At 44.5% G+C, this 22,871-nt stretch overlaps 1 protein-coding gene across 1 annotated transcript in view; it reads right to left on the bottom strand.

The window, feature by feature from the left end:
- Nucleotides 1-22,871, bottom strand: part of LOC120978824 (sodium-coupled monocarboxylate transporter 1-like) — a 79,124-nt gene that overhangs the window by 52,693 nt on the left and 3,560 nt on the right. The window contains exons 2-5 of the mRNA XM_040407193.1: nucleotides 22,313-22,378; nucleotides 18,074-18,125; nucleotides 3,417-3,484; nucleotides 2,523-2,677 (exon numbers count right to left, since the gene is read on the bottom strand). Coding sequence (XP_040263127.1) covers nucleotides 2,523-2,677; nucleotides 3,417-3,484; nucleotides 18,074-18,125; nucleotides 22,313-22,378 — 341 coding nt within the window. The remainder of the gene's footprint in view (nucleotides 1-2,522; nucleotides 2,678-3,416; nucleotides 3,485-18,073; nucleotides 18,126-22,312; nucleotides 22,379-22,871) is intronic.

Raw genomic sequence — 22,871 nt, forward strand, 5'->3', positions numbered from 1 at the left:
CTGGTAAAAAGTAATGATAAATCAGGCCCAAAGTGTATTAGAAAATGTGTCGCATGGCATGTTGTGCCATAATGTTGGCTTAATTTGAGCCAGAATTCTGGTATATTTTTATTAGCAACTACAAAAACAACTACAACAGGAAAAACAGTATACCCACCAAAGTAGAAAAATATCTCAGTTTTTTTGAATAAAGACTTAGGGTGGGTTCACACTAACGTTAGGGATTCCGTTATGGCTTTCCGTTATAACATGGTTATAACCGAAAATAACGGAATGCTCAGACAGAATGCAAAACGGAAGCCTTTAAAAAGGCATTACGTTTGCTTTCCGTTCTAATAAAAGTCTATGGGAAAGCATAACGGATCCGTCTGGGTCCTGTTATGCAAGCCAGAAAACAAAGTCCTGTCGACTCGGAGCGTTATTATAACAGAGCACCCGTCCTGAATTTCTAGCACTGCAGGGTCCCATAGCATTATATTGATTTATGATGCTATGTAACCCTTAGGCCCCTTTCACACAGGCGAGTATTCCGCACGGATGCGATGCGTGAGTTGAACGCATTGCACCCGCACTGAATCATCACCCATTCATTTCTATGGGGCTGTGCACACGAGCGGTGATTTTCACGCATCACTTGTGCGTTGTGTGAAAATCGCAGCATGCTCCTCTTTGTGCGTTTTTCACGTAACGCAGGCCCCATAGAAATGAATGGGGTTGCGTGAAAATCGCAAGCATCCGCAAGCAAGTGCGAATGCGGTGCGATTTTCACGCACGGTTGCTAGGAGACGATCGGGATGGAGACCCGATCATTATTATTTTCCCTTATAACATGGTTATAAGGGAAAATAATAGCATTCTGAATACAGAATGCATAGAAAAATAGCGCTGGAGGGGTTAAAAAAAAATAATTAAACACACCTTAGTCCACTTGATCACGCAGCCCGGCTTCTCTTCTGTCTCCTTCTTTGCTGATTGCAGGAAAAGGACCTGTGGTGACGTCACTCCGGTCATCACATGATCCATCACATGATCCATCACCATGGTAAAAGATCATGTGATGGACCATGTGATGACCGGAGTGATGTCACCACAGGTCCTGTTCCTGCACACAGCTAAGATGAAGACAGAAGAGATGCCGGGCTGCGCGAGTAAGTGGGTTAAGGTGAGTTTAATTATTACTTTTTTTTTACCCCCTCCAGCCCTATTTTACTTAGCATTCTGTATTAAGAATGCTATTATTTTCCCTTATAACCATGTTATAAGGCAAAATAATACAATCTACAGAACACCGATCCCAAGCCCGAACTTCTGTGAAGAAGTTCGGGTTTGGGTACCAAACATGCACGATTTTTCTCACGCGAGTGCAAAACGCATTACAATGTTTTGCACTCGCACTGAAAAATCGCGCATGTTTCCGCAACGCACCCGCACCTTTTCCCGCAACGCCAGTGTGAAAGAGGCCTTAGGGCTCTTTCACACGAGCGGATGCCGTGCGGGCAATCCGCTGCGTGTAAGAGAGCCAAGCACCGTTCAGGACAGCAGAGACACGGAGCATTAACATGATTGATAATGCTCTTTGCCTCTCTGTGACCTTTTTACTCCAAAATCACAGTGAGATAAAGTTATCACCGTGATTTTGTAGTAAAATGATCACAGAGAGGCAAAGAGCATTATCAATCATATTAATGCTCCATGTCTCTGCTGTCCAGAGTGGGGCTTGGTTCTCTTTCACGCAGCGGATTACCCGCACGGGATCTGCTCATGTGAAAGAGCCCTTACAGTTCTGGAATGTGTTTGATAACAGTGACAGCATTATGTCAGTGTCATCTAATACAGGAATGCTCAACCTGCGGCCCTCCAGTTGTTGCAAAACTACAACTCCCAGCATGCCGTAGTAGCTGTAGGCTGACCAGGCATGCTGGGAGTTGTAGTTTTGCAACAGCTTGAGGACCGCAGATTGGGCATCCCTGATCTAATACATTCCAGAACTGTAAGGGCTCTTTCACACGAGCGGATGCCGTGCGTGCAATCCAGTGCATGAAAGACAGCCAAACCCCGCACCGGACAGCAGAGACACGGAGCAGTAACATGACTGATAATGCACTTTGCCTTTCTGTGATCTTTTTGTTACAAAATCACGGTAACAACTTTATCTCACTGTGATTTTGTAGTAAAAAGATCACAGAGAGGCACGGAGCATTATCAGTCATGTTACTGCTCCGTGTCTCTGCTGTCTGGTGCGGGGCTTGGCTCTCTTTTATGCAGCGGATTACCCACACGGCATCCGCTCATGTGAAAGAGCCCTAAGGGTTACACAGCATCATAAATCAATATAATGCTATGTGACCCTGCAGTGCTAGGAGGTCAGGACAGGTGCTCTATTACACTCCGGACATGGAGCGTGAGTATACAACTCGCTCGTGTGAAAGCAGCCTTAGGGTATGTTATAACTGGTATTACCCAACCTGTAGCATCTTTAGTCTATACTGGACTTACATCTATTATAAAGAAGCATTACTTACTCCCAGAAGTTCAGCCTCCCACCGTAGTAGGAATCATTGATGATTGTCTGTATTCCACCTTGCACTACTACACCTCTAATGATGACAGCTATAAAACCGGCCAACATAATGATGATCTGGAAAGCATCTGTCCAGATTACAGCCTTTAGACCACCCTAGACAGAATAAAATGATAAAGTTAGGCTTTTACTATTACTTCACTCCAACAGCTCTCTTTTCTTACTAATAAAGGGATCTTAAGACTGATATTCTGGCTTATATTCAAAAGCCCTAATAAATAATTTCAGCATAAAAAGTGCTTAGGGATGTCTAAAAATGTGGTCATTTTCTCCCCAGAAACAGTGCCACTCTTGTCCATGCTCATGTTTAGTATGTTCACACGGCAAAATCAGCAGCTCATTTTGTCTCGTAAAATGCCTGTTTTATGTGGCCTATGCTGCTAATATGCTTTCTATGAGAAATGTGCCGCAGCGTTCACATGGTTGCGTATTTTTATGCCGTTAATTTTAAATAGCTTCTAGGAGGTGGCAAGCACTATTTTGAAGGTAATTTTGTCTAAATCTATTTCTAATACACTTGTTTGCTCTTTGGTATGTATTTCGAGATCTTTATGCTGCTGACAATGCTGCTATAAACAGGAATACACCAACAAATCCCCTGGATCTCGAAATCAGCTCCGTCTCAGCTAAGTTTGTTTCAGCTTCAAAATACTGCCATGTGAATATAGCCTAAGCACAATCTCAGAAAATATAAAATGCTAAGCATTGTATATATGTCAGTATTTTATGGACATTACAAATAAACATAGTAGACTATATAATCTAATAATCTAAATTTTCACTGTTGTGCTTAATACATAAATTTTGATAAAAATAATAAATAATAATGTCATACCAGTGTGCAGTAGAAAGTACACACTAATCCAGTTGCAATCATTGCTCCCCAAAGATTAAATCCTGACACTGAAAAAAAAAATACAAGTTGGTAACCCTGTATGTACCATTATATTTGAATAGAGAGTATAAATATTTAGCTGGCAGTCTTCACTGGTATTCACAATTTTACCCTTATACTGGGATCTGGACTTCGCTATAAGGGAGCCACCAGGCTGCTACCTCCTGGAGTAATCCTAGTATGGCTGACAGCTGACCCACAAGGGTCAAAGAAAATGGTGCGGGGCACTAAGGGCTTAGGCAAAACTCATAGGCAGTAACTACGGATGAGCAAATCAACTTCGAATGAAACATCCAAAGTCGATTCGCATAAAACTTTGTTAGAATACTGTACGGAGCGAGCGCTCCGTACAGTATTAGAATGTATTTGCTATGATGAGCTGAAGTTATTACTTTGCAAAGTCTCGCGAGACTTCGAGTAATAATTTCAGAAATGTATTTCTACTGTAAAAAAACTTTTACCGAACTTGTTTGGTTCCAAGATACCACTTGGAACTGGAACCGCGTTCGGTAAAAGGTTTTTAACAGTAGAAATGAATAAATAAGTAATAACTTCAGCTCATCAGAGCTAATACATTCTAATACAGTACGGAGCGCTCACTCTGTACAGTATTCTAACGATGTTTTATGCGAATCATCTTCGGATGTTTCATCCAAAGTTGATTCACTCATCCCTAGCAGTAACAGGACAAGGTACAGGCAGGCAGAGTTTGTGAATCCACGAAATAAGTCCGAGGTCAGGACAAGCAGCAAATGGTCTATACAGTAATCAAGCATGTCAAGTCAGGCAGAGGGTCAGAGTCAGGAATTGGGAAGAGTTTAGTACGTTGGCACGCTAGATAGAACACCTATTGCTTAGGCACCCTTCTCTAGGGGAAGGTGCCTTTAGTACCACAGGGTTTCCTGCGTACAGGCCAGCAGGGGGAATCACCAGACAAGCCATGGCCTGCAGCAGAAGACAGGGGCACACAACTTTGGTGCCACCGAAGAACAACAGCAGTAGCAACGGCAAGATAATTAAAGTGGTGCCTGCCCAGAGCAGTGAGACAGCAAGGGCCACCAACGTAATACAGGGAGTGCAGAATTATTAGGCAAGTTGTATTTTTGAGGATTAATTTTATTTTTGAACAACAACCATGTTCTCAATGAACCCAAAAAACTCATTAATATCAAAGCTGAATATTTTTGGAAGTAGTTTTTAGTTTGTTTTTAGTTTTAGCTATTTTAGGGGGATATCTGTGTGTGCAGGTGACTATTACTGTGCATAATTATTAGGCAACTTAACAAAAAACAAATATATACCCATTTCAATTATTTATTTTTACCAGTGAAACCAATATAACATCTCAACATTCACAAATATACATTTCTGACATTCAAAAACAAAACAAAAACAAATCAGTGACCAATATAGCCACCTTTCTTTGCAAGGACACTCAAAAGCCTGCCATCCATGGATTCTGTCAGTGTTTTGATCTGTTCACCATCAACATTGCGTGCAGCAGCAACCACAGCCTCCCAGACACTGTTCAGAGAGGTGTACTGTTTTCCCTCCTTGTAAATCTCACATTTGATGATGGACCACAGGTTCTCAATGGGGTTCAGATCAGGTGAACAAGCAGGCCATGTCATTAGATTTTCTTCTTTTATACACTTTCTTGCCAGCCACGCTGTGGAGTACTTGGACGCGTGTGATGGAGCATTGTCCTGCATGAAAATCATGTTTTTCTTGAAGGATGCAGACTTCTTCCTGTACCACTGCTTGAAGAAGGTGTCTTCCAGAAACTGGCAGTAGGACTGGGAGTTGAGCTTGACTCCATCCTCAACCCGAAAAGGCCCCACAAGCTCATCTTTGATGATACCAGCCCAAACCAGTACTCCACCTCCACCTTGCTGGCGTCTGAGTCGGACTGGAGCTCTCTGCCCTTTACCAATCCAGCCACGGGCCCATCCATCTGGCCCATCAAGACTCACTCTCATTTCATCAGTCCATAAAACCTTAGAAAAATCAGTCTTGAGATATTTTTTGGCCCAGTCTTGACGTTTCAGCTTGTGTGTCTTGTTCAGTGGTGGTCGTCTTTCAGCCTTTCTTACCTTGGCCATGTCTCTGAGTATTGCACACCTTGTGCTTTTGGGCACTCCAGTGATGTTGCAGCTCTGAAATATGGCCAAACTGGTGGCAAGTGGCATCTTGGCAGCTGCACGCTTGACTTTTCTCAGTTCATGGGCAGTTATTTTGCGCCTTGGTTTTTCCACACGCTATAGACATAGCGTTGAACAAGTGCAGATAAGCTTTACTCTAAAGATGTCATATGAGTAATAGTTACATAAGATGCTACAATAATGCTCAATGCTTGGTGGTTAACAACTGATACTTCAGGGTGGCTCAATGTTTGATGGTTAACAGTTTGAGGGCACAATACCTGAATTGAATGTAACCAACACAGATGGCAGCGGGTGCGTGCTGAAGGAGACTAGCAGTGGGCTGATTGCTCAGCTGATCTATTCCTGTGTGCTAGTGTTCTGACTAATGGAGTGCTGAGTCATGACCTATCAAGTTCTGATCCTGGGACCCGGTGCCCTATTTAAACCCCTTCCTGGCCTTCTACCAGTACCAGTGATATTCTGTGACTCCCTAGCTGTGCTCCCGTTCTGTCTGTGCATTTGCATTGCTCATAGTATTGACCTTGGCTTGCTTTTGAACACTCTCTGCCTCGTGTTTTTGGTACTGTGTCTCCAGTCTGGTTCTGATCTCGGCTTGCACTGCAAGTAGGCATGGAAAGCAGGCGGGGTTCTAGTTAGGGCTTACTGTCCATGTCTTCCCTACCGACTGCCGTAATAGATCTGTTGTACCGCCAATCCATGGAGCTACCACTAACCACTCAGAGAGCACTGCACAGTTCCTTCTATTGGAACAGCATGGAAAGAGTTATCCACCTAAATTAGAACAGCATGAAATAAAACATATCCCTCCTCTAGCAGTCATTGTAAAAGGCAAAGAAATGCAGTAAAGGTATAACATTCTAAATATGGTAAATGTAACACAGACAGCACATTAATCTATGCAGTGAGTTCTGTCATACCTTTACACTAAAGCATTAGCTAAAGTCTCATGGGCCCTTATCAAAAAGTTTAACAGAGGTTCTCCGCAAGGCTTCAATTTTAGAGCCAGCTTATAATGTTCATCTGTTTCATCTAAGCCTTTATAGTTAGTCAGTGGAGCAGTTTGGGACTTGAGCACTATTCCCTTTAGTGTACAGGACCTTAGTATTTAGCTATAAAGAAGGCAGATACAGGGCCATCTAACATCTATTCAAATTAAACAACATCCAGGTCTAGTGCAGTAAAGATTACCGTTTACATCCCTAGTGATCTAGGGCAGTGAAGAAACTAATATCTATGCCCGCTAAAGTGTTATTGTCAGCATCCCTGGTAATCTAGGACAGTCAAAAGGTTAATGCCAATTATGGAGGTCTAGGGAAGTAAAAGGCTTAATATTGGCATATTTCATCGCCTTGGACAGTGAGGGGATGATGTATGGATTGTTGGTAGTCTAAGGCAGTGTATGGGTCAATGTCAGATTCCTGGTGGTCTAGGGCAAGGAATGGAGGTTTATGTCAGTATGCCTGTTGGTATAGGATAGTGAGGGGCATTATCCCAGTATCTCTGTGGTCTAATACAGCTCTGGGGTTAATTTCAGTGTCTCCAGTGGTCTAGGGCAGTGGTCGGCAAGCCGCGGCTCGCGAGCCACATGCGGCTCTTTTGATCCTTCACTGCGGCTCTTTGGTTCGGGCTGGCGGGTGAGCGGCCGCGCAGCCATATCGCGCCGCTCAAGCTGCTTGTAAATTGTCCGTCATGCGCCTGCTGCCCCGTCTGTCTGCTCCTTCCACTTTATGAATGAAGCAGGCAGGCGGGGCAGGAGGCGCATGACGGAGGGAGAGATGTCACGCTGCGCACAGCAGCAGAAGGGCGGGCAGCGCGGCTCTAGTTCGGCTGCCCACTGTGAGGAGGGGTGGAGTGGTGAAGAGGCCGCCGCTCAGGAGGAACGAAATATCCTGGTAGCAGAAAGGTAGGAGCTGCCCCCGGTGTGTGCACTGCACCGGCCCTGCCGCAAGTGTCCCTGCCCCCTTCCTTCCCCCTACTAATACATTACTTACTGGAAGGCACTTATGGGGGATATCTGTGGATGGCTCACTTATGGGGGATATCTGTGGAGGGCACTTATGGGGGATATCTGTGGAGGGCACTTATGGGGGATATCTGTGGAGGGCACTTATGGGGGATATCTGTGGAGGGCACTTATGGGGGATATCTGTGGAGGGCACTTATGGGGGATATCTGTGGATGACACATATATAGCATCTTATGCTATATATGTGTCATCCACAGATATCCCCCATAAGTGCGTCATCCACAGATATCCCCATAAGTGCGTCATCCACAGATATCCCCATAAGTGCGTCATCCACAGATATCCCCCATAAGTGCGTCATCCACAGATATCCCCCATAAGTGCGTCATCCACAGATATCCCCCATAAGTGCGTCATCCACAGATATCCCCCATAAGTGCGTCATCCACAGATATCCCCCATAAGTGCGTCATCCACAGATATCCCCCATAAGTGCGTCATCCACATTACATCCACATCTGCAGACAAGTTTAAGAAAAGTAAAAAATGATAAAGATAAAATAATAATAATCAAGATCCAAATAAAAGAAAGTACATTTAAAAGTATTCAAAAACACACTCTGGGCTCATGCCCACGAATGTAAGGGCGCCGTGCCTGTGCTGCGGACCGCAAATAGCGGTCCGCAATGCACGGACACAAACCATGGGGCAGCTGCATGAGGATCGCGGACCCATTCACTTGAATGGGGTTCGAGATCCGCATCCGACTGCCCGCACCGCAAAAAAGTAGCGCATGCTGAAGTGAATGGGTCCATGATGCGGGCTGCACACGGCCGTGTGCAGCCCGCATCATGGACCCATTCACTTCAATGGGTCCAGGATCCGGGATATGAGTGCTACAGTGTGCTTCCGTGGTGCTTCTGGCTGTGCCTCCGCACCGCAAAAAAGTAGTGCATGCGCCCGGATCCTGGACCCATTGAAGTGAATGGGTCCTTGATGCGGGCTGCACACGGCCGTGTTCAGCACGCATCATGGACCCATTCACTTCAGCATGCGCTACTTTTTTGCGGCACACGGTCGTGTGCATGAGCCTAATAGTCCTCACTGGTACTGTTGATGCAATATTTTAGGTTTTAAAAATGTGGCTCTCGAAAGAAATTCCAATCGTGGTTTTGGCAATATTTGGCTCAGTTGACAAAAAAGGTTGCCCACCACTGGTCTAGGGCAATGAAGAGGTTGTAAGGATCCTGGGTGGAGAGCAGAGGATGGGTTAATGTTGCATACCTGGGGGCTCTTAGTTACTCACTTCTCCAGGATCTTTCTCCTTCCTGTACTGATCATAGAGGTGACTGGGAGGGCAGTGGCAAAGCTATATGGGTCGCAGCGGTCGCAATTGCAACTGGGCACCAAAGCCAGGGGGGTCCACATAGTCCTATTTTCTATTATGGAAGTGCTCACTAGTATGCAGGAGTCGGGGGAAGTGAAGGTCTGCAAGTGCTGTACTCATCCTCCTCCGTCTTCTTCAGGTCAACACTGCATTGTCCTGACTGCATATAGCGTCAGGCCGTAGGCACGCGCTATGACCGTGCCTGGAGAAGAACAGCAAGCAGGGACTGAAGGAGAGAACACCTGACCTGCGGAGGAGTGGCAGAGCAGGAGAGTTAAGTTTATTTATTTATTTTGGGTCTGATCTGAGGTCTGATATGGGGGTCTGAGAATCTGATATGGGGGTCTGAGGATATGATATGGGGGTCTGATCTGAGGTCTTAAGATATGATATGGGGGTCTTAGGATCTAATAATGGGTCTGAGGATCTGTTATGGAGATGTGAGGATCTCATAAGGGGGTCTGAGAATCTGATATTGGGGTCTTAGGATATAGGGGTCTGATCTGAGGTCTGATATGGGGGTCTAATCCGAGATCTGATATGGTGGTGATCCGAGATCTGATATGGGGGTCTGATCTGAGATCTGATATGGGGGTCTGATCTGAGGTCTGATATTGGGCTCTGATCTGAGGTGTGATATGGGGGTCTGATTTGTGGTATAATATGGGGGTCTGATGTAAAAGGTAAGGGGGTTCATAAGGAGGTATTTTTGTACTAGCACACATTATAAGGTGGTATTTTTTGTACTGGCACACATTATAAATAGAATTATTACTACTGTGGGTCTACGGGGAATATAATTACTAGTAATTAATAGCAATAGGGGCATTATTTATATTGGGGACACTAACACTGTGTACTCTGGCAGATTATTATTTCAATTGGTGGGACCTTGGGGGAGCACTATTACTGTGGGGGGCATCAGCTTAGCACAATTATTTTTGGGGGACATTTTGTTTACACTACAGTATTAGTGTCAGGTACACTATTTGCTGGGCACAGTATTTTTTAGGGCACTGTGTGCCAATAATTATTGAAGAGGGCACTTTTCCTGTGGTTCTAGTCGTTTCAGATAGATTATCTATTTCTGCCATACAGTGTTGTGGAGCACAGTGTGCACAGTATTGGGGTATACAGAAGGTGGGAAGAGGATGGAAAAGTAGGAAAATAAGATGTCTGTTTGTCAAACTGCAGAGACGAGACATGGCTGAAAGAAATCATTGCAGTCTGTTCTTAATGGAAAAGATGAGGAAAGTGAACGTCTACATCAGAGGAGACATCACTGGATGTAAGAAGTATTTGGCACTGTATTACCCTTTAAGTTCTGTAGCTCTGTATGTAATGTTTTCCAAGTATGTCTTTAATAGTAAGGCCTCTTGAACACGCAAATTGCAGGCCCCAATGCACGGGCCACATCCGTGCGGCAGCCGGGACGGATCGAGACCCCTTCAACTTGAATGGGTCCGTGATCCGTCCACACTGTAAAAAATAGAACATGTTCTATTTTTGTTTCGGTGTGGAGGCACGGAAAGAAACACCATGGAAGCACTCCCTAGTGCTTTTGTGGGGTTCCGCTCCATGCTTCCGTTCCGCACCGCACCCCATCTCCCGAATTGCGGACCCATTCAAGTGAATGCCGGTACCCATGTATTGTGGCCCCGCAGTGTGCGGGCTGCAATACAGCCACGGCTGGGCAACGGCCGTGTGCATGAGGCCTAAATCTGGAGGAAAGGTTTTAGGTTGAGAATTTGGCATGGGAGGGTGATGGGATATATGTGACTCCATTTTGTCTCATTTAGCCACGTGTATTACATTTGGTTAGTGCACTACAAAACCTCCCTTCCCCCTATGGAATGTGAGACACTTCCTTAAACTGTTTCAGGAAATCCATACATGTTGAAAGTATGAACAGCCTTCTAGCCATAAAAGGACATCTGGCTCAAGTGTCTGCTAGCTTATGTGTATATACCTGATTGGTCAAATGCTGTTACTATGAGTCAGCTATGATGTTAATGCAGAGCTTATGTGTGACCATACTATTGGTCAAATACTAATGCTAACATATGATTGGATGTAAAGGAAGCTCAACCCCCTCTATTAAAACTGTTTGCCAGCTGTGAATAAACCAGAATGGATTGGAAATAGACATGTGTTCATGTGGTCTATCTTCTTCATTCTCCCGGTACCGGTAAGACTTAATTCAAGCTGGCCACTGAAATCAGTTAGGCAAGAGAGTAAATATTCCTAACAGATCTGGGGACTCAGTCCGGGATTGGGAGGGTCAACTCTTCAGGTCTACCGTGAAAGACATCAATTTTTGTCCGCCTTGGACCTGGGAGCAATGACCAAAATCCCATTCAAGTAAGTCGAACCATCTATTTATGATTTCGGTGAATTACGATGTCTGGGACACGTGCAAAAGCTCAGGGAGCTTGTTGATTGTAAGCGGCTCATATCATTGAGTCCATATCGTTATAAAATGTTGATTGTAAGAGGCTCATTTGAGTCCGTATCGTTAGATAGTGCACTAAGGATATCTGTTCCGGGAACAGAAGGATACAAGCTTGAATTAACTCTTATGTATATATAGTATAAGTATTTTAGAAGTATTAAGATTATCTGTCTGTGTGAGATGTTGGCCGGGTGGTAAGTTTACGGTCGCATCCCGCTTTGAAATCATTCTGTTTCTATCACTGCCAACATGTAAACTTTGTTGCACGGTCTAGTCCCACAAATTATTTCCTAGTTAACACATGAGTAGACAATTGGGCTATAGTGAGTGACAAGACACAGCAGAGTCAGGAAGTTAATTCATGGCAAGGGAAAAAGTGTTTCAGTGTTTGCAATTAGAAAGGGCTTGTGTTAAACGTTCAGAAATGAACTGGTTAAGTTTTGTTGCCCTAATGATCTGTGTGTGTTTAAATAGTGACGATTTATAGTCCTAGAATTAGAGATTACAGCACTAAAAGATGGACAGTTAATGCATAAGTGTATTGATAATTGAAGTTAGAGAAATGAAATGAGCAGCATTTCTTATTTCAAGATGGAGGATTTTGAATCCTATAGAGAACAAAGGTTGCCATGAGGCATCCCTCCCCCCCACCACATTCCAAAATGTCACTTGTAGTCCTACAAGAACTTCTTCCTGTCCTGTTTGAGATGTGTTTTCAGAGAGAACTCCCTCCCATCTCACCCCCCTCCTCTGCTCAGGAATTTCATATGGGGGTTGAGGGGGGAGGGGGGCTGCTAATTGGTAATGCATCAGCAGAATGTGAAGATACTAACCTGTGTTATCTATAAGATATTCCAGACAGGGCTCCAGTATTGGATTAGATCTTTCCCAATTGTATGTTCCGATGGTTTAAAATGTGCCTGCAGTGATGATGCTAATTGGAAGTGTCCACTCGTATCAATCTAAGGTTGCACCCAATAAGTCCTTATTCAGATGTGAGTAAAAGTTTGAGGAACATGTGGTACAGCTGAACGTCTTGATGTATTGCTTTACTTCCCCTGTTTGAATACTCCTGAAATAGGAGACGCAAGGCAGAGGAAATGGGGGAAGGGTTAGTTATATAGAATAAGTAACGATGTGTGTAACACTAAACCAAAAAAACGACATGGCATATAAGATGATTTGTTAATTTTAACAAAATGACTGTATGATTAACATGTATATTGTTTTACAGCGACAGACCATCAGCAATTGCTGTGTTTGTCTGTGCTGCAAGTTTTGGGATGTAACAAAGAGATTGTGTGATTGGGTGAAAGATAGATGATTCAGTGGAATGTGAATGGGTGTGGCTCTGAGTTGTATGTACGTAGCAGAGCTGTGTGTGTGCAATTCATATTTTATGTATAAGGGCGTGGTTATGAGCTGGTTTGTGAAGATGAGTACATGAAAATGTATATGAATGCGTATGGAATACGGTATTTGTTTTTAAATATGCGCATTAAGAATTTTATTTTATTTTCTTGGAAGTTTTTTGGTTTTTTATTGGTACCAACAGCATTGATCAAGCTGTACATTTTTATTTCAATGAAAAGTTTTTATGGGCCCTTTGTGTGTTCATGTCTGTATTGTCAGATCTGTTTGTTTCAATGTTTGCAGTTACATGTTACATGTTCAGTGTTGTGCTTAACATCAGAGCTCTGCTCGTATGGACAGCTAAGATACTAATGGCAGAACAGAAGACAGACCAAAGCGTCCACCAAAAGGGGCGGACTTAGGTGACTCAGAGTGTCAGGAAGGAAATGTGAGCCCTCTATGGGAATAAATGGGGTACTGACAAGGACATACAGAACAGATTCCTTACCAGTAGAAACCATGGACAGGGAATACATCATGTCATGTATTTAGCATTATACTAGATTGCCCAGTCAGCCTATTAGGGAGAGATTTGTTCATTAGGCTTAACTTGCAGGTATCAGCAAAGAATCAGGACATAAGAGTACACTCAGGTCTCATTCCAGTCTCTACACCAGTGCCACTGATTCTTGCAAACATACAGGACCACCCAGAATAACATTAACCCTGCATTATGGTCCTCAAATGAATATGACACAGGATTAATAGATTGCACACATTACACAGCTACTGTGAAACCAGGTGTCATCTCAGTGTTCCAGAAACAATACCTGCTGTAAAAAGAGAAACTTGATGGGCTTAGGCCAATGATAAAGGAATTCCTACAAAAGGGAATCCTGGAAGAGGTGATTTCACCCTACAGCACGCCCGTGAATCCAGTGACAAAGGCAGATGGTGCTACCCGCTTTGTACAGGATTTAAGGGCCATCAACAACATCATTGTGCCTATAGCCCCTGTTGTACCTGATGTCACTTAATTATTATCTGCCATTCCAGCAGACGCTGTTTGGTTCAGTGTGATAGATCTGAAAAATGCTTTCTTTTCTATCCCAGTTGATAAGATAACCAGACTACTTTTTGCTTTTTCCTTTGACAGACGCCAACTGACCTGGTGCAGAAATGCCCCAGGGATATGCTGATTCACCTGTAGTGTACAGCATAGTCCTCCGAGCGATGTTAGAGTCATGGTACATCCCCCCAAGGTTCTGTGCTGCTGCAATATGTCGGTGATTTGTTACTGTGTAGCATGTCAGCGGAGGCCAGCATTCAGGATGGTTTATCACTGTTATAATGGTTGTCAGGATGTGGTCACAAAGTGACACTTAAGCAAATGCAATGGTGTAAAATGCAGGTTGAATACTTGGGCTTTGTCCTCACAAAAGGTGAAAGGAGAATCAGCACAGAAAGAGTCCAGTCTATTGCGGGTTTGGTCGCCCCGCACACCAGGAAAGAAATGTTATCTTTCCTTGGTATGATAAACGGTAGACAATGGATTACTGATTGCTCCCACTATTGACAATGTTTTGAGGCAAGCCACTCTGGATGGAAATCCAGATTTGATTAAATGGTTTTCTGAAATGTACAATGCATTTGATTATTTGAAATGTTTACTCATGTCGAGCCCAGGGCTGGGCCTCCCTGACTATAATATGCCTTTCCACATGTTTGCATGCCAAAATTGTAAAACCATGGCGGGTGTACTGACACAAGAAAACGGAGGCAAGTTGCGTCCTTGTGTGTTTTTCTCAAAGGTAATGCCCACCTCTGTTCAAGGGATGTCGGCATGTCTGAGTTCTCTTGCAGCCTGTGCTATGATGATAGAGTCGGCAAATTCTTTCACAATGTGACATTACACCATTTTGCACACCACTCATGATGTTGTAGGCCTACTCAAGGACATCCGCACTCAACACAGCAGGCAGCTGAGCTTATTGCACTCACTAGGACATGTATTCTACATGCTGATAGACCTGTCACCATTCATACTGAGAGTAGGTACACACATGGGGTAGTGTGGGACCATGGTATGATCTGGCAGAGGAGAGGATTCACGGCAGCAGATGGTAAGGATCATGTCTCACAGGGCAATGCGCTGGCAGTTAAGATGGCGAAATGAGTTGCCAAAAGCAACCTCACAGGTTTGTATAACCATTGGGAGATGCCATGTTTGGCATCTCCAACCCCTGAGATGCTGAAAATACTTACTGATCTTCAGTGGTATGTCACTGAACAGGAACAGCAGGACTGGTGTTATCCAGTATTGCAGAAAAATCCTGAGATAGGATTAGTCTGCGAAGAGGGGAAGTTATGCATTCCCCCAACACAGTGCTTCCATCTTAAGTAGCACATTTCCACAGAGTAGGACATAAACAGCATTGAGATACTCATGGGTAGGCCTTTCCCCACACCATGGGCAAGACGCCCCCTGGTGGTGCAGGAAGGGGACTTGGACCTGATCAGAGAGAAGTACTAATCTGATCAAAGTCCTCAGTAAAACTGAAGAAAAAGTGGCTTGTAAGTCTCCTTCTCTTTCACAGGAATCAACCCGTCCATTCCGGATAGGCAACCAGGTGATGATCAAGATCTTAAAGAAGGGAAAGGAACCAGGAAGTTTCACCTACGGACAACCCACCGAGGTAGTCGTGATCACCAGAACAGCGGTCCTCACTGAACAATCGCCCACGTGGATCCACGCCACAAGGATTAAGGTGGTGAAGAAAAGAGAGGTACTAACGGGGGCAGACAGCCCTGACCTCCAACGAGGCCCAGAGGTACTAACGGAGGCAGACAGCCTTGACCTCGAAGAAGATACAGAAGGGGTACTAACGGAGGCAGACAGCCTTGACCCCCAACGAGATGACGCAGTCGGGAAATTCCTCGAGATGGCTGAGATGTAGTGCCTTAATAATTGTAATTTTGTGTCTCCTACTTACTGTCCCATGGCTGTGGAACAGACAGATATACCTGAAAACAGAATGCAGAGGGGAAGACAGTCTATGCAAGACAAAGGAGAACTTATGGCTGTACCTGGCCAAAACTCTGAACTTAACTGACTTTTGTCTCCAAACCACTTTATCGGCATCTAACATTTTGGAGACATGTCTGGTAGCAGTCCCCACCCCACTAGACGTATGGACGGAGCTCCTACGTTCCCAATGGAATGACGCAGATATGGAGGATCATGATGTTAAATATGGATATGTAAATCCTTATGATGCTTGTTATGACTGTCCTACATATGAGAATCTGCAGAGTAATATGATAGAAGTAATTACAGGTCTTGTCACAGCAGCAGAAATATGTTATAACTTCACCTGTGATGAGACACTATTGCCTCCCTGCATACAAGCAAAAATGCAGAATAAGATTAAGCCAAATATTTGTGATAGAGATTTAGGTAATTGTAAAAAGATAATATCAGGAAAGAATATGCAATGTAATATTACAAAAACAGTACCATCCCTAGACAAACATGTACCTCTACCAACAGGATGGGTATTGGCCTGTGGGAATACTAGTTACACATACATACCGGCCAATATAACAGAGGGACCCTGTACAATAGCCAGGCTGACATTAGCAATGATACCACTATTGCCAGCAATGCAGACACGACACACGAGAGACACTTCCCTACAGCTACCAGAAAATTGTGATTATAATGTGAATCTCCTCTCTAGATTAGAATATATGAGTTTAGGGGTATCTTTGATAGGGGTACCAGGGTTGGCCATATATAACCACAGGACAATATCAAAACTGGCCTGTTTTATGGTAAAACAGATAAATGTCACTAGTGCAGTTCTGCAAGATATGCTGCTGGATATACAATCGTATGAAAAGGCTATCTTGCAGAATAGGGCAACTATTGACTATTTATTGCTCCAACATGATGTAGGATGCTCAGCGTTCGCAGGGATGTGTTGTTTCAATTTAATTGGATCACTCCCGTGGAATAAAAGATAAAATAGGCCAATTAGAAGAGATGATAAAACATATAAAACAAGATGTTGACCAAGGTTGGTGGGACTGGCCTTTTTGGCTGAATATCTGACTTTGGTCAAATAAGATATGTTTTAGGAGTGGCACTCGCCGTGGTCGCTGCAATAGTGTGTCTCTGCGATTGCCTGCAGTGTGCGCCCTCCCTTCTTGTCATATGTAAAAAATGTGGCCGAAAGAGGGGTACACTCAACATTTCTCTATACTCCGGTAGAGGTAGAAGAGGCAAACACAACCTCAACAAAGCCTGAGGATTATACTGCTGAAGGGTATATGGAATACCTAAAGGCTTATAAGCAAACCAAGGAAGAGCAGAGAAAGAACCATATAGTATATATATATATATATATATAAGGTTCTAAGAGGGGATTTGATGGGATATATGTGACTCCATTTTGTCTCATTTAGCCACGTGTATTACATTTGGTTAGTGCACTACAAAACCTCCCTTCCCCCTATGGAATGTGAGACACTTCCTTAAACTGTTTCAGGAAATCCATACATGTTGAAAGTATGAACAGCCTTCTAGCCATAAAAGGACATCTGGCTCAAGTGTCTGCTAGCTTATGTGTATATACCTGATTGGTCAAATGCTGTTACTATGAGTCAGCTATGATGTTAATGCAGAGCTTATGTGTGACCATACTATTGGTCAAATACTAATGCTAACATATGATTGGATGTAAAGGAAGCTCAACCCCCTCTATTAAAACTGTTTGCCAGCTGTGAATAAACCAGAATGGATTGGAAATAGACATGTGTTCATGTGGTCTATCTTCTTCATTCTCCCGGTACCGGTAAGACTTAATTCAAGCTGGCCACTGAAATCATGTGTCAGGGACACACCGTTAGGCAAGAGAGTAAATATTCCTAACAGAGGGTGCTGTTTCAATTTTTGCCTCAGGCAGCAGAAAGGCTATGTGCACCCCTGCCCCTTGCCACAAAACACTGAGGGAGGGGGTGCTGAAGCTGAACACTTGCATCAGGGCCCATGAGCCTTTAGCTACAGTTTTGGTGTGTGTGTGTGTGTGGGGGGGGGGGGGGGGGGGGTTGCAAAGACTGTAAAACTGAAACTCTAGGGCTGCAGGAATCTCAAAACCTGATATCATGTCAAGACATCATCTGTTTTGTCACATGATAGAAGACCATCAGGCAGCACCAGTTCTTGCAGTAATGCCAGGATTGTCAATAAGATTTAAGGTAAGTTACACTAACCTTGATTCAATGCCAGAGCAGGTGCATATATAACAATGCCTGTATATAATATCTGAAATGAAAAACAATTCTGTTACATCGCTTATTTACCTTTTCTTGTCATTATTACTGGTAGCTAAAATAAAAATGGTTGGAATGTTAACTTAGTTGCTAAAGTTGAAACATTCAGTTTTAATTATTTTATTCATAGAAATAAAATTTGATGGTGTTAGGGCAGCGGCCCAGGACCGGGCCCTGGAAGATTGTTTGCCGGGCCGCGGCGATCAGGGCCGTCTTTAACGCGGTGCTAATGAAGCGCTTCCATTATGGAAGCGCTTCATTAGTACAGGAGGACCAGGAAGCGGTGAAGGATCTGTACTCACCGCTTTCTGGTCCTCGGCTCGGCTATCGGTTGTGCAGGGCTGTGCACAACGTGAGGTCGCTCTGTGACCTCACACTGTGTGCCGCGATACACAGCCGACAGCAGGATGAAGAGGATCGCGATGGTGACCAGGAGCAGGAGAGGTAAGTGTTTTTTTTTTTTTTATTCGCGCTGACATAAGGGCTGATGGCTGACGTGGGGGCTGACATATGGCTGATGGCTAACATAAGGGGCTGATGGCTGACATGGGGGGTTGATGACTGACATGGGGGGCTGATGGCTGACATGGGGGGCTGATGGCTGACATGGGGGGCTGATGGCTGACATGGGGGGCTGATGGCTGACATAAGGGGCTGATGGCTGACATAAGGGGCTGATGGCTGACACAAGGACTGGGGCTGACATGGGGGTTTATGGCTGACATAAGGGCTGGGAGTTGACATGGGGGCTTATGGCTGACATGGGGGGCTTATGGCCGACATGGGGGGCTTATGGCTGACATGGGGGGCTTATGGCTGACATGGGGGGCTTATGGCTGACATGGGGGGCTTATGGCTGACATGGGGGGCTTATGGCTGACATGGGGGCTTATGGCTGACATAAGGGCTGGGGGCTGGCTGATAGCTGACATGGGCGGCTGATGGCTGACATGGGGGACTGATGGCTGACATGGGGGACTGATGGCTGACATGGGGGACTGATGGCTGACATAGGGGCTTATGGCTGACATGGGGGCTTATGGCTGACATGGGGGCTGATGGCTGACATGGGAGGCTGATGGCTTACATGGGGGGCTGATGGCTTACATGGGGGGCTGATGGCTTACATGGGGGGCTGATGGCTGACATGGGGGCTGATGGCTGACATGGGGGCTGATAGATGGCTAAAGGTTGGGGGGTTGATCTGAGGCAATGGGGGTCTGATCTGAGGTCTGATTAACATTGGGGGTCTGATTGCTGGTCTGACCTGAGGTGTAATGAAAATTTTTTATTTTATTATTTTTCTACTCTAAAACCTAGGTGCATCTTATAGGGAGAAAAATACAGTACAGTGCAGCAGAGACCAGTGCAGCAGAGACCAGTGCAGCAGAGACCCTAGTCAGTTTATATAGTCAGTATATAGTTTTATATATTTTAATATGCACCTTGTGTTTTGTTATGCGCGTGAATCAGTCAGCGCCAACTAGCACCCCCTAAGCCCCGCCCACCCCCTACGCCCTGCCCGGAACCCCCCACCCCCTTCCCCCTGGGAAAATGATCTTGCATGAAACTGGTCCTTGGTGCAAAAAAGGTTGGGGACCACTGTGTTAGGGGGATTTGTAGCTCTGTATCAGGAAAAAAAAAAGAATTGGACCACTATAAAGATACTGTATAAAAGACCCTTTACATGGGCAGATGATGGGAAAACGAACATTACTATGAACATTGAATCCAAAATATTGCATCGTGTAAACATCCTGCTAATCAGCAAAGAGAAGAGAAAATTGATTGCGTCTTTTATGTGCAAACTAAATGTAGGTTTGCTGAATATTTGCCCTTACAGCTATATAGCAATTTGCTTAGCTACTTCTGCATGATAGCATATTGCTTGGAGATTGGACTGCATTTTTCATGTTGACAGGTTTGCTTTAAGAGTACGACCACACGTTCAGGTTATCATTCACTCCTGATTTTGGGTCCCAAAACTGACTAGAAGTGCACTAGAGAAAAAGGGCAGGCAGAAAATAAAATACAAACCTATAATACTAACAACCTTTATTCTATAGTACTAGCAACCCTTACTAATTCAGCTATAGTATAGACTTGTGACATGGCCATATAGGGAACAAACAGCCATAATGTACATCTCTCTGACCATATTATTAGATCAAGTAAGGTCCCTTTCACACGAGCGAGTTTTCCGCACGGGTGCAATGCATGACGTGAACGCATAGCACCCGCACTGAATCCTGACCAATTCATTTCTATGGTGCTTTGTACATGAGCGTTGTTTTTCACGCATCAGTTCTGCGTTGCGCGAAAATCGCAGCATGTTCTATATTCTGCGTTTTTCACGCAGCCCTGGCCCCATAGAAGTGAATGGGGCTGCGTGAAAAACGCATTGCATCCGCAAGCAAGTGCGGGACCGATGCGTTTTTCACTGATGGTTGCTAAGAGATGTTATTTGTAAACATTACGTTTTTTATCACGCACGTGAAAAACGCATCAAAACGCATTGCACCCGCGCGGAAAAAACTGAACAACTAAACGCAACTGTAGACAAAACTGACTGAACTTGCTTGCAAAATAGTGCGAGTTTCACTGAACGCACTCTGAACACATCCGGCCCCAATCCGCAACGCCCGTGTGAAATCAGCCTAATACATTCAGGACTCAATGGGAGTCATTTATGTAGCACATAGCACATGTTGTAGGCATAAGGCTATTTAAAGAGGACCTTTCACTACTGTAGAAACTAAAAACTAACTAGATCAGTGGGCAGAGCGGCGCCCAGGGGTCCCCCTGCACTTACTAGTATGTCTGGACGCCGCTCCGTTCGCCCGGTATAGGCTCCGGTGTCTGCGCTCCCTCTGTTGTACTGGACTGATTTTTTTGTATGAGGCGTGTCCCTTGCTGTAGCACTGGCCAATCGCAGCGCACAGCTCATAGCCTGGCTATGAGCTGTGCGCTGCGATTGGCCAGCGCTGCAGCAAGGGACACGCCTCATACAAGAAATCAGTCAGAGGGAGCGCAGACACCGGAGCCTATACCGGGCGAACGGAGCGGCGCCCAGACATACTAGTAAGTGCAGGGAGACCCCTGGGCGCCGCTCTGCCCACTGATATAGTTAGTTTTTAGCTTCTACAGTAGTGAAAGGTCCTCTTTAAGGCCTCTTTCAAACGAGCGTGACAGATTAGTTCAGGATGCGTTCAGTGAAACTCGCGCCATTTTGCAAGCAAGTTCAGTCAGTTTTGTCTGTGATTGCGTTCAGTTCAGTTTTTTCCTGCGTGGGTGCAATGCGTTTTGATGTGTTTTTCACGCGCGTGATAAAAAACGGAAGGTTAGCAACCATCAGTGAAAAGCATTGCATCCGGACTTGCCTAATAGAGTTAAAAAGGAGCTGTCAGATCTCCTGACATGTCTGTTTTAGTAAAAAAAATTGTATCCCCCATCATATAACGAAAACTTCTGCATCAACTTTTCTCAGAACTCTGCGTAGTGCTGTTTCTCAGTTAGGCCCCTTTCACACGAGCGTGACGGATTAGGTCTGGATGCATCGTACCCACACTTGCTTGCGGATGCAATGCGTTTTTCACGCAGCCGCCCCATTCACTTCTATGGGGCCAGGGCTGTGTGAAAAACGCAGAATATAGAGCATGCTGCGATTTTCACACAACGCACAACTGATGCGTGAAAATCAACGCTCATGTACACAGACAAATTGACATAAATGGGTCAGGATTCAGTGCAGGTGCTGTGCGTTCACGTCACGCATTGCATCTGCATGGAAAAATCGCTCGTGTGAAAGGGGCCTTAGGGTTGGTTCACATATAGGATTTGAATTGCTTTTTTGTACACTTTTGCAGTTTTAATGGCATTTTTCTGCATTATTGTGTTTTTAGTGGCTTTTATGACATGTGTGTTCCACAAAAATATAGAACATGTCCTGTCCTATACTTGGCCCTAAAATGTGGACCAAGGACCCACTGAACTCAACATGGACGGGATCCAAATTTTGCGGATTTACGGACTGCAAAATACATATGGCTGTGTGCATGAGGCCGTATACAGACATGTCAGGAGAGATACAGTAACAGCTCCTCTTTAAGAGGAACATGATGACAGATTCTGTTGCAGTAAATGTGTACTGTACATATAAAAATCCAATTTAGCACTAACCATTTCTATGATGAAAATGACTGTTCCAAGTATCCGAACAGATCTGTTAAATCGAAGTTCTAAGTACTATAAGAAAAAGTATGTATCAGTCACTTAGAATGCATATGTTAAAGAGAACATTTCAAGATGGTTATGAAAAGACAAATTCTATAGTGCTAGATTTAAATGAAAACACTTGTCCAACTTATAAGCAAACCTCCTTATAATTACAGCTGCTCACCGCTGTGGTTGCACTGAAGAGAAGGCAGCGCTCGTACAAGAGCTGCAGTCTATTCAACAGCTGATCATTGATCTGATATTGATAACCTGTCCTGAAAATAGGTCATCAATATTGTTGTAGGACGTCTGGAATAGACTGAATAAATAGACAGGATGTCCTCTATCTCCCACTGAGGCTACAGCAGTGTTGCTGTCGGGATTATATGTGACTTAGGCCTTTTCTCCAATCCGATGGTATATGTTAACTTGAAGCGTCCCCATCACCATGGGAACGCCTACAGATCCGACAGTATATTCTAACACAGAGGCGTTCCCATAGTGATGGGGACGCTTCAAGTTA

Source organism: Bufo bufo, chromosome 1 (assembly GCF_905171765.1).
Source record: "Bufo bufo chromosome 1, aBufBuf1.1, whole genome shotgun sequence".
Lineage (NCBI taxonomy): Eukaryota > Metazoa > Chordata > Amphibia > Anura > Bufonidae > Bufo > Bufo bufo.